At 31.8% G+C, this 12,687-nt stretch overlaps 1 protein-coding gene across 1 annotated transcript in view; it reads right to left on the bottom strand.

The window, feature by feature from the left end:
* The window catches only part of LOC108969154 (patched domain-containing protein 3), a 73,615-nt gene that overhangs the window by 17,299 nt on the left and 43,629 nt on the right, over positions 1-12,687 (bottom strand). The window contains exons 2-3 of the mRNA XM_018933710.1: positions 671-804; positions 457-602 (exon numbers count right to left, since the gene is read on the bottom strand). Of these exons, the coding sequence (XP_018789255.1) occupies positions 457-602; positions 671-804 (280 nt within the window). The remainder of the gene's footprint in view (positions 1-456; positions 603-670; positions 805-12,687) is intronic.

Genomic DNA, 12,687 nt, shown 5'->3' with positions numbered 1-12,687 from the left:
TTTTTTTGTTTAATTAATTGAATTAAAATTTGTTCTAGTGTATTTTTACTAATATGTGTATTTGTATTAAYCATTTTATTAAAAATTAATTATATTCAAAAAGGCTAATTAATCACATATTGTTAATTTTTATTAAGATTACTGCATTGATGTTATCAARATTATTAATCGCGACAATAAGCATGTAATTGTCGTGTATTGATCTGTTATTTTGTACAAGTATCAATATTTCGACATACATAGAATACATACATTATAAATACTTGTATAAAAACACATTTTTAATTGGAAAGAGCTAGTAATTAAATTAAGTTGACAAACATTACTAAACTTCTTTCCTTCAACATAAACTTCGAAGACTGTATTCGCAAATAATTTTCAGCTCATATTCTACTTATTAATTATTTCTAAAAAAAAAAAAAAAAACATAAACAATAACATCATTCAAGTACTCACCCGGTCTAGTTATACGTCCCACATTAAATCTATGCGTGTAATTGACTTTGAAGTAGTTTTCGACAACCGCGCGTTCAGCCTTACCCTCTCCATTGATGGGGGAAAATAAATATTCGGGATCGATTTGATATTTTAACTGTTGGTAGCTGCAAGTAGAGCATGACAATTTAAGACTATTTCCTTGAAGGCCTTTTTTTTGTCTCTGTCAACTTACCCAGTCATGCAGAGCATGGTCAACAGCACTGGTATTATGATAAAATAGCCAGGATGTTTCGCAATTAAAACGCCCAAATGATAGAAAGATTTATTTAACATTTTATCCACCCAGTATATACAGGCACACCGCATCTGTACAAAGAGAAAAAGAAGAGATTGAGATATGATGAGCTAAAGTTGATAAAAATTTTAGTTAAAATATAGTTTAATGTTAATTATAATTATATAGCAATAAGGAATTATATTTTGTACTGTATSCAAGGTTATTGGTGTCTTAACTGCAAATATTTCAAATTTTTAGCTTTCATACTATTTATTGTAACCACAATAGCATTAACTTTTGTCCAAGTAATTTGTAATTGCATGAAATAACTTTGTACACTTTTTTGAATTAGATTTTCATCATTTCAGTTTTCAATTTAATCTGCTATTGTTTACCCTGCCACAAGTGCAACCAAATAATTTTCTCATATAAAGTCTAGATTCCGCATTGAACCAAGCTGCCTAGGCACATTGCGTGCTATTTGGTTGGAAGGTCGTATAGTRCAGGCGCTAAAMGCACAGACTTSAARTCTAMGCTAYGCGCCCTTTAGAGCGTCGTGCACACGCACCGACTGGCGTAACGTGCGTTGCTAGAGGCTTTGTGTCATCAGTGTCGACATTCACTGACTCAAGTGCATGATATTGCTATTTTTGTGATTTATTTTTATAAATGCAATGACGTTAAAAAGTAAATGTTTCCATGTATCTAAGCGTATAGACCCCAGTGTCTAATTGAATGGAGCGGAAAATAGTTCACTCAACTGCTTGAGTTGTTGTTTTTAAATAATGTWAGTTAATAGTAGTGCTCACCTATGAAACATAGTCATAGTGATTGGTAGGTATTGTATACACACTTGTTTTTATTGAATCCCTTTAGGAAAGTTTATGCACTTTATACATATACTCGCCTTTCAAAATCAACCCTAAATTACTATATCAAGTTGAAAACCAGTTTCGAAGCCTTAATATCATAAATTTGTTATGAAATATTCTACCATAATACCATATTTTGTACGTTACTCTGAAAGTTATTACAGCTCGAAGTTGGCTACAGAAATCCCAAGTCAAAAAGTCTCCAAATATCACTGAAGTAAGTATTCCTTAAATTTKTTGGCTTTTTTATGCTAGTAAAGCAAGAACAGAATATCCTAAGTGTCCAACGCAACTCAAAATATACCAATTCATTCATGTATGTGGCAACTCTACCACTCTATGAAAGTACTGGTTATTTAACTGGTTATATCTACTTGCAAAGCAGAACAATTTGTAATTTTGTGAAATTTATTTTTTTTTACGTATTTTAATAATCAATGACTCATTTTGAAAATTTTTGGATTCTCAATTTCGAACCAGCGTTTTTTAAGGCGACGTTTTTAGTGATCATAAAAATTTTTTGATCTGTGTTTGAGCTATAACAATACTAATCTACTGATCATTTGTCGGAATACGTCAGATCGAACAATTATATCAATTACTTAAATCACATACAACCGATTAGTCGGATTTTTTAAACTTCTTCGAAATCGGTTGCTTGAAAACGGTTTTAGACCCATAGTCTCTTAGGCAAATTTGTTCAGAATGATCCTTAGAGAATTTCACTCCTACACCAGTTTAAAGAAAAAATGTTCAAACCCAAACGTTTAGTTAGTATTTTTCTACTGGGCATCATACAAATTTTTTCAGCTTTTGAGCTATAACAACGATATTTAATTCAACACTATTGGGCATTTGTCCGAATCCGTCAAATCGGACAACTATATCACATATCTTCTATACAAACGTTTTTTTTTGTAATTTTTAAACTTCATCTTCGAAATTAGTGGCTTGAAACCAGTTTGAGATTCATAGTCTCTTAGGTAAACTTGTGATCACAGTGATCTTTAGAAAATTTTACACATGCGCGTTTTTAAAGAAAAAAATTTCAATCGCTAACTCTCCCTACTGGGTGTCTCACTTACTTAATTACTTCTACGTTTCTATGCATCCATGCTTCGACTGCGCTTTTAGCTTTGTCTAAGCCTACGTACTTGAACACCCTTTTAAGTCATGAAGGTGCTCATTTTATCGGTCAGCCAAGCATACCAAAAAATTTTCTTTACATYCATCTTATAGAAAGACTCGTGTTTGCTACAATATGAGCACTTTGCATTTTTTATTTCATAATATTTTTTTATCTATGCATGTGTGTAACAAGTATTGCACAAATGCTTTTTAATATATAGCGATTTCATGTACAAATTGAGAGGTTATCAACACGACATATTTATTATTTTTAAGCAATTGCTAGCTAATGGCCGCTTCAAAGCCATTTTGTATCGAGTTGACTGACAACTTTAACCATACTGTTTGCATTTGCTACTTAATAGACTTTATTAAATTGTTGAACATATTTTTAAGTATGTGCATTACCAAATATTTTATTAAAATAGAGGAAATAGAGGGCTGAATGTAGCCTAACTCATTGCTGAACTATTGGCTAATATYTTGAGGTGAGACTTGTATACTTTTTGGGTTTCGCACTGTTTTTTATTAAGCCTTGATTTCAACTCAAAATTAACCAACTATAAAAATAGTTTTTTTTTTTAAATACTGTTTAGAATTTTTTTCTGCGATATCCTCTATCCTATATAGGGCTGCCAACTTCTGTTTACGCCCTCCAATTTCAGTTAGTTTCAAATAAAATCAATTCATTGCATTGAATTTTCTGCTTGYTACCGTTTATGTTTATGTAAATAATGCTGAAAAGAGTTCTGTTAAACTTTCAAATGAAACGCAAATTACTCCAAATGARTTACAGTTAGCTGCTGGCAATTTATTGCAAAGTGATTGTGTAAAATGGACAACTCAAGGTTATCATGCAATTCATGACTTATCGAAGCTCAGTAGTTGTGTTGAATAATAAAAACGAACAGTCAAAAAATCTTTGATATTTTATTTTTATTATTTATCAACTCTTACATATTCAAATAATACACTTATGATTTCTTTAACTCTTTGCTTCCGAGCACTTTGTCATTATAAATATGGCATACGAATGTGCGATTATTGCGAGCAATTAAAAGTTTAATGGACTATTAAGAGAATTAAAAAATATTTGCCGTCAAGATGAATGCCATGCTAACGATTTTCAATTATGGAGAATTTCAGTTTTCTTGAACTTGTGTTAAATTTTAATAAAAAAAAAAAAAATATTTAAAAGCCAAACGTTTGCAATAATAAAGGAAGCTTTCTTACTTAATACGTATTGACTCTGGAATCGATTCAAATTAGAGAGTTTTTTAAATTTCCTGATACCCAAAGCTTTTTGTTGTCTTTAGGTGATACTAAAATATTTACTTTACGGATCTGGGCTTTTTGTCTGGTAAAACCTCTTTAAAAATGCCATTTCGAACATTCTTTTGCACCTATTTTTTGAAAATTATCTCTTTCGATTATTGGCCACGCACACGTCTCCGACGGTTCATTCGTTCGAGCATTTCAAAAATTTAAGTTAAAGTTGAGTATGGGATTTATGTTCCCAGCTCCAAAAATATGGGACACACTGATATTCTCTATTGCTTTGATTGCATTCCTTACAACTCAGATCATTGCAACGCAGAATCTTCTCCTGGCGGTTCCTTTTCGTCAAGCACAGCTGTGAAGGATTTATGGGAAGGACGAAACCCTTGAAGAGGGACTACAGTGAGCTTTTTCACGTATTCATCGAAGTTCAGAGAAGAGTAGGAGGTGAAATATTCTGTCAGGAGGTCTCTATCAACTCTGAGGAGGTCGGATCAGAGGAGGTAGAGATTTTGTCAGGAGTTCGCTATCAACTGTAGTTTAAGACCAGTACACTACTGTGGCGCCTTTCAAGCGTGGGTGGCTTTCATCAATGTATCAGTAGATGCACTGCTCCGAAATACAGATTCGTGAGTGCACAGTCACGAAGACGATGAGCTTGCTAGGAAGATAATCCTTTCCTCAATTGCGTGCGATCGGAAGCGAGTCGGTGACTACGATACTTTTCTGGCCCAGAGTGAACTGTAAGAAGACATCCGAACTACTGGTTCTTAGCAAAGTAAATTTCGCTGCTATTGTAGGTGTTCCGACTGGATATGGTCTAGAAGATTCAAAAACGGAATTCTGTCTGGACATGATTCAAAATATTCACATGCGGTTGTGCTTGATTTTCGAACGCTCTTTGCCAAAGCTGTGTGGAGGAAGGCGAGATGGAATCATATTACTCTTACCACTGCATTCCATTTTGCCGGTTTGAGATTGAAATCTGTTTCTTCGTGGACATACCTGAGATTGATTATAAAAACCTTAACAAATTCGTGGTAAGCACAAACAACTGCTTAGTTGATCTATGAGGATCTGGTGATCCGCTTTTGAAAGTTAATGGGTAACACAAAATACAAATATCTTTCCAAGTGAGATCCATTGGTTTTGAATCAACTCTAACCCTAACCCTAACTTATCCAAAATCTCAAMTTTTTCAATAATTAACTTTTTCCTATTTTTGAATATCTCTCTAAATGCGATCCATTGGTTTTGGATCGAACGTAACCATAACGCTAACCAATCTTATATCTCAACATAACAACTTTTTCTTAATTTCGTACTAAGTGTGTTGGCTCTTGAATCAATATAATTTACTCGGCTATACCAAAAAAGGCTTAGTAATTATTATTTTAATTATTGATCCCTCGATTGCTGAGCACATTTTTTTCATGAACTCATATTTTTTATTTTCTCACATCTTAAATTAATCAAATGGTTTGGAGATTGAATTTTAAGTGTCAAACAAATTTTTCAACTTAAAAAGAAACAATGCAATGATGCTTCAGCTGATTGCCATAGGTAAGACTGAAATGTTTATTATATTACAGGCAGGATAAAATAGTACACAGTTCAAATGTGTATATATRTAATAACTATAACGCTCATTGCAGRAACAASAATAATTAAATAATATAAAATTTTAACATCTTCCTGCAATTTRTATCTTGAAATTATATGACACATACTAAACTATTTTTGCGCCATTTTAATTGTGCCCAACTTATGCAAAAATTATTTGATTTCAAGGTAGATAAGCCGTCAAATCGCTTTAGGCACACACGAGTGACAATCATTACAAAATGTTCAAAGCGGAAGTGAGCATCGCAAATATTTAAAAAAAAAATCTCGCTTAAATAAACATATAACACTTAATTTTAAATATTACAGTTGCCAGCATAATAATATTTATAATCGTACTAATAAATAGACAATGTCGCTCACTCATTTGTGTGGCTGTTTYTAATTTGCGGTCGGTTGAATTAGCGCAAATGCGCAGTGTGTGRTTAGCTTCCTGCTGTGAGTGTAGCAAAATGCAAGAAATAAATGTCAGTCGATTTAATTAGACTAAATAGTTACATTYATGTTTACATACACGTGAGGAATTGCCACATTTATGTATAATTTGCGCTTTGCTTTTGTGGCATCATTAAGTTAGGAAAAGTGGCGTAGAGCATTTAGTAATAGYATTTCTTGATGAGCTACGCACGGCTATTCCCAGTAAATTTCGTGCTATTTAATTTGGTTAGTAACAGTTACTTTGTAGTGTTTGTGTTTGTATGTGTGCAGATAGATAGATTAAGGTATTTGCACGCTCTTTGACATTTCAACACAGAACATAGGAGTTGTTTGTAGATGCAGGTTTTGAGGAATGAACTTATTCTTCCTGTTATATTTACATTACGTTATGTGGTTGACAGTTAGTTTAATATACATATATATGTATATATATAATCTAAAAGTATATACATACATATATAAATAATCGGCGTGACGAGTTGAATGGACTTAGTCATTTTCGTATTACCGYCTATATAAACTTTATCAGCACAGTAATCTCTCAGTTTTGAAGATATTGATCTGAAATTTTGCATATGCCTGTATCTCTATAAAAAGCTGCTGATTTAACAGAAACGCTGATATCACACCATTATAACTGATAGCTGCCATACAAACTGAACAATCAAATTTAAGTTTGTGTATGAGAAACTTTTTTATATGACAAGATATCTTTACGAAATTTGACACACATTATTTTCAAATGCAATGATATAATATCCGAAGAAATAGTTAATATCGCATCACTATAGCGTAAAGCTGTCATACCATCTGAGCAGTCGAAATTAAGTTCTTCTATGAAAAACTTTTTTATTTGACGACATATCTTCACAAAATTCGGCGCAGATAATTATCCGAGGCAGTGCTTTAATCTCCGAAGAAATTGTTCAGATCGAAGCCTTATAACATATAGCTGCCATACAAACTGACCGTTCAAACCTCAGTCCTTGTATCGAATTTTTTTTTTATTTGATTAGGTATCTTCACAAAATTTTACGAAGATTATTATCCATGGCAGCAGTATAATCTCTGAAGAAATTGCTCAGATCGAACTACTATTGCATATAGCTGTCATACAAACTGAACAACCAAAATCAAGTTCTTGTATGCAATCTTTTGTAGTAGTGACGGATTTGTGAAAGACTTTTGTCTTTTCTTCTTTTTGCCTTCATTAAATTCCAAACTATTTCAAAAATCTCAAAAAATTATAAAAATAATACTATATTGTTTTTGCAAATTAAACATAGTTGCTGTTTACCACTTCATATACAATACAAAAAGCTACAAAATGTACACACATATACACACAAAGGTACATATGTAGGCAAGTGTTATAAAGATCACCTTGAATTYGCTCAAATTGCTGCACCGCAAATTAATTCACCGACATTTATCAACAAATCAAAAAATTTTCTTACTCATTACTTCCTAAGAGACGGCGCGTTGAGGCCAAAATTAGTCAAAAATGTGGCATATAAAAGCGCTTTATCAAATGCCTTAATGTCAGCAAATCAAATGCGAGTAAGCAAGCTGAAGCAAATATTTTACGTGACCTTGTCGGAGTGTGCTAAAAAGCGGCAGCAATTTTTATATTTATATAATTGTTTATATTATTATTTSTTGTTATTTGATATACATACATATTAATGTAGTTAACCCCTTAGGTAAGCCTGTAGAAAATTTTTCCTAAATTTTGCCTTTAAACTAATGATTTTATTAAGTCATTACTCAAGACTTTTTTGAATCAGCTTTGAAGTGAAGTGAGTTTCACCCTAAAAGTGTCAGCATGCCTTYATAATTTCTTTTGTCGGCAACCGAAAGACGCCTCATTTAAGTAAAAATAACCAAAAATTATTACATTACATAACTTGCGTTTGAACGATTACATTTTTTGACTGTGGTTATACGCCTCTTCAAAGCTTGTAATTATTATGGTTTCTTATTTTTTTTTTTTGAAGCAAATAATCATTCACAGAGAAGCTTATCATTATTTATAATTTATTTAACTTTTGAGACCATCCTACCTGGCGCATTTTTGCTCTTTTTGGTTTTTTTTGTTTGATATGTAAATAAAATTTCCAAATATTTGCACGTACTTTAGAGTGTGTCAGTTACAGGCAAATTTTTTCAACTAAAATGTAGGTCAAAAAATTTCAAAAAAGTAGAAACCTCCAAAATTTGAGTTTTTAATACTAACATTAAGAGATTCCTATTCCAAGATCTCCATGTTCCACTTAAATGACATTGGAGATATATTTTTTTATTTCTTAGCACGGGAGAGCTTCCTTTCATAACAGAATTAGATATCGCCCTACCGATGGTCGGCCGCTGTTGAAAAATTTTTATCGGCCAATGAGGTCAAACCCAGTGGTAATATTATATTCGGCTTACATAAAGAACTGTTTTTACATTTTTTTCTCGCTAGATGTCGCTGGACTCGAAGCTTTTGAAAATATCTTTTTAAGCTTCGATTTTATGCAATATTATATAAATGCTTGCTTAACAATTAAAATTTACTAATAATACTTTTAATAAACGTGAATAATTTAGCTAAAGAAGCTTTAAAGCAATAATATTTCTAGAAAACATATAGGGCACATACTAAAAGAAGAGCTYCAGAGTTGTCTGAAAAAACAACTTCTGAAGAAATCGGAACTAAAATCACACATTCTTAGTTCTCACTTCTTAAACTAAACTTTTTGAAGTTATTAGGTGCTAAAAATCGGTTGACAATAATTCTCAAACTTTTTTTGAATATTAAATTAAAGAGCATATAAAAAAAATTTAACTAAAATGGAATCATAAAGCAGCTCTTACAATTAAGGTCAGTCGCTGTTCAACGCTGCCAATATTACCGCTTAAGCAGGCGCTTCAGTACTTAAAAGGTCACTATGCTAAGCATTTTCTAACATACTAATCTAATTTATGCATTAAAAACTTCACTGAAAGTGAAAAGTGTCAACAATTTCAACTTATTTACGCGCAAAGCAGCACTTAATATACGCAGCTTCAACTAGTTGCAAATGTGTTTGTTTAGGCAAAAGCAGACAAGTCAATTATATTTGTGTTTTGCGCAAGCGCCTGAGCGTATTATGCATTTTTCAGCAACAACTTGCTAACACTACAACAATTTTTTGGATTTTTTTGCACTGCATTTCTTTTCTTGAGTTTATGACGGTTATATTCGCTTGCTAAACCGAATTGTCGCGTTTTCTTGTGAACTTTTTTTTGAAGAGAGATTTTATTAAATAAATGAATTCAAATAATGTGCCTTTATGAAATTTRTTGAACTTTAATAGCCAGTGACTCATTTTAAAAAGTTTTGGTTTCTCTTAATACCGTAGCTACCGTTCTATAGAAGAGCCTTAGATGTAAGATGTTAGGCGGTAGAAAAATTGTTTTTTAAAATTATATAAATTTATAATTATTAAAGAAGAATACACTCACATATCGAAGCACAAGTTAACATTTTTTTTTTGACAAAATAGCGACTTTCTCTTTGAACCAATATTGAACCATACAAACTGCCTAACCAAAATCATATCCTTGTATGGAAAACTTTTTTAGTTTACGAGATATCTTCACGAAATTATGCTATTTATTTTTTTTAATATATTATTGAAAATTAACGGTACAATATGAGAATAAATTGTTCAAAGCTGGCAACTATAGCATATAGGTGCCATACAAACTGAACGAACAAAAGTATATCCTTGTATGAAAAACTTTTTTATTTGAACGAACAAAAGTATATCCTTGTATGAAAAACTTTTTTATTTGACAGAATATCTTCATAAAATTTCGCACGTAAGTTTGTGAAATTACAACGGTACAATCTGCGAACAAATTCTGTAGATCTGGCAACTGAAGCATACAGCTGTCATACAAACAGAACGATAAATATCACATCTTTGTATGAAAAACTTTTATATTTGACGAGATATCTTCATGAAATTTGGGACGAATATTTTTCAAAGTCAACGGTACAATCTGSAAAGAAAATATTAAAATAGATTCACTATATCATATAGTAGTTCAAAATCAGGATAAATGTTTTTATACCATTAAAAATACAAATGTGAAGGGTATTWCAGCTTCAGTACAAACGAAGTTAAAGCTTTTTTYATTTTCTCTTTTTTTTCTTTTCTGTCAAATAAAGTAAACATATTTATATCGAGCAAAGGCAAACATTTTAATTGAATTTTTTCGAAAAACAGTTTCATTCAAAAATAGCGCAAAATAAGTAAAAGAAAATATAAGTAAATTATGGTATAAATAGCAAAAACACCAGCTAGTCTAATATTGACACAGATTTCTAAAGTGTATTTATTATTTGAGCCTAATGTTTGGCGTTTAAGGCTGTTAAGGCATCTCAATCAGAGTTAGCAAACAAGCGCGGCGACATATGCGGCAACAAGTGACGTAAACTATGTATGTATGTTTAACAACAATAGAAAAAAAAAAAGAAATAAATAAATTAAAATGAAGCGAGTTCGCCGCGCAAGTGATCACAACTGCGGTTTCTGTTAGTCAGCGAATATATTTTTGCGGTCGCTGCCATACGCCAGTTGCCAAGCGGCAGCTTTTTTTCGCCATGCCTAAGGGCCTATTAACGATTTTGACACTATGACCTAAAAATTAAATGCAAAGCCCTCACAGCGATGCAACCTAGCCGAAATGCACAGTCATGTGCGTGAAGTATACGCATGCGCACTTATCTTATCGATGCATATGTGTATATACAAAACTTGTGTGTGCATGTATGTGCGCTTGTATGCCTGTATTTGTCTCTGTTTGCACATAATTAAGTATTATGCACGTGCGTTAGACCTGTTTTAATCTCGCGCTCATATTTAGGTCATTTGTATAGATTTTCGTCAGCTACTTTTTTTTACAAATTTTTTATTTGTTCATTTCTACCACATCTAATACTGGTTTATTTTGTATTAAAAAAATTAAAAAATTTTTTCGCGAAATTTTTTTAGGTAATGAACTCTCGCGACATCGGTTGTTCACCGTTTGGCCGCTTACTTTGGCTAGCAGCTGACACTTGCCATCGCTACTTRTGGCTAATATACGCGTTMATCAAACATATGGTTTTTGTTGTTRTTTCGTGATGTTTCTGTAATATTTTGCACATGTTAACTGCTCACAAATGAAGCGTGGTTTCTAGAAAAATGAGAAAAAAATATTACAGCTAACAAATTGTTGCGAAAGTTTGAGTGCAACTRCATGGCGGCGTTGATATCGAGTTCGTGTCTTAAGTCTTTTGTTTSYTGGCCTGCGAAAGGCATGCAGTTCGTTGCATTTGTTGCGTTTATGAAGTGTTTGAGTGGAGATAATAGATTCTTTTAAATTTTATGTGGCGGTATGTTATTAAGGCGAAATTTTTTTTCGAAATATTTTGGAATTTTTTTGGTTTAGAAATATTGCATTACTGCATAGTAAAATAATAAAAARATTTAACAAAAAAAATATTCAAAGAAGGAGGAGCAGTTTTATATAAAAGGAATCATATTTTAATAGCTCCACAGATGCATTTAACTTCACATGAAATGGTGAAATGGATTTTAACTCTTTAGTCGGCTATTGTCTTGGAAAATAATCTTTGTAAAGATTCGTTAAGATATTTTGTCAAATAAAAAAGTTTTTCATACAAAACCTTAATTTGGAACGATCATTTTGTATGGTAGCTATATGCTATAGTATTCGGATCTGAACAAGTTCTACGGAGATTATATCGCTGCACCAAATAATAATTTACAACAAAATTTCTTGAAGATATCTTAAAAACTAAAAAAGTTTTCCATATAAAGACTTGATTCCAAAGGTTCAGTTTGTATGACAACTATATGCTATAGTAGTTCGATACGAACTATTTCTTCGGATATTGTAGGGTTATATTGAAAAATAATCTATGCCAAATTTCTTGAACATATCCTGAAAACTAAAAAAGTTTTTCGTACAASTACTTAATTTTGATCAATCAGTTTGTATGACAGCTGTTTGTTAAATTGTTCCGACGTCAGCCATTCTGTCAAATGATCAGCTTGTTGGAGAGAAAAGGTCATSTACGAAATTTCAGRKKKAYATCTTAAAAACTAACAGAAAGAGGCGAGCATATATTATACACACATATTTCTTTATAATTTTATAAGGAAAGCCTTTTAACTAAAATATTTGACAAAAAAAAAAAAATACATTAAATTTTTTCTTGTACACAACTACAAATTTAACCAAATTAATAAGCGAATTTGAACCACCTTTAGACCTGCTCACAATTCTACTATAATTATGTAGACATTTTTTAAGCACTCTAAACCTATTTTCATTGCAATGAAAATATGTAATTAAAATAGCAATATTTATAGCATAAACGCCAATTAGGCCCTTTAGCAAAGCAGCTTATGAAAAGCACAACAACAACTTTGCACAGCCTCTAAATATTTATGTACGCACTATAAAATAGATATAAAAACCTTCACTTGCTACAACCTTGATCCTAAACGCTAATTGTGCGTTAAAGTTTTCATTAAGTACTTCAAAAATAAATAAACACAAAAATGCGGACAAGCAAATATACAGGCGCAAACA

Source organism: Bactrocera latifrons, unplaced genomic scaffold (assembly GCF_001853355.1).
Source record: "Bactrocera latifrons isolate USDA-ARS-PBARC rearing strain unplaced genomic scaffold, ASM185335v1 scaffold_242, whole genome shotgun sequence".
NCBI classification, from domain to species: domain Eukaryota; kingdom Metazoa; phylum Arthropoda; class Insecta; order Diptera; family Tephritidae; genus Bactrocera; species Bactrocera latifrons.
Note: the sequence above shows the minus strand (reverse complement) of the source record. Positions and strands in the feature narration are given on the sequence as shown.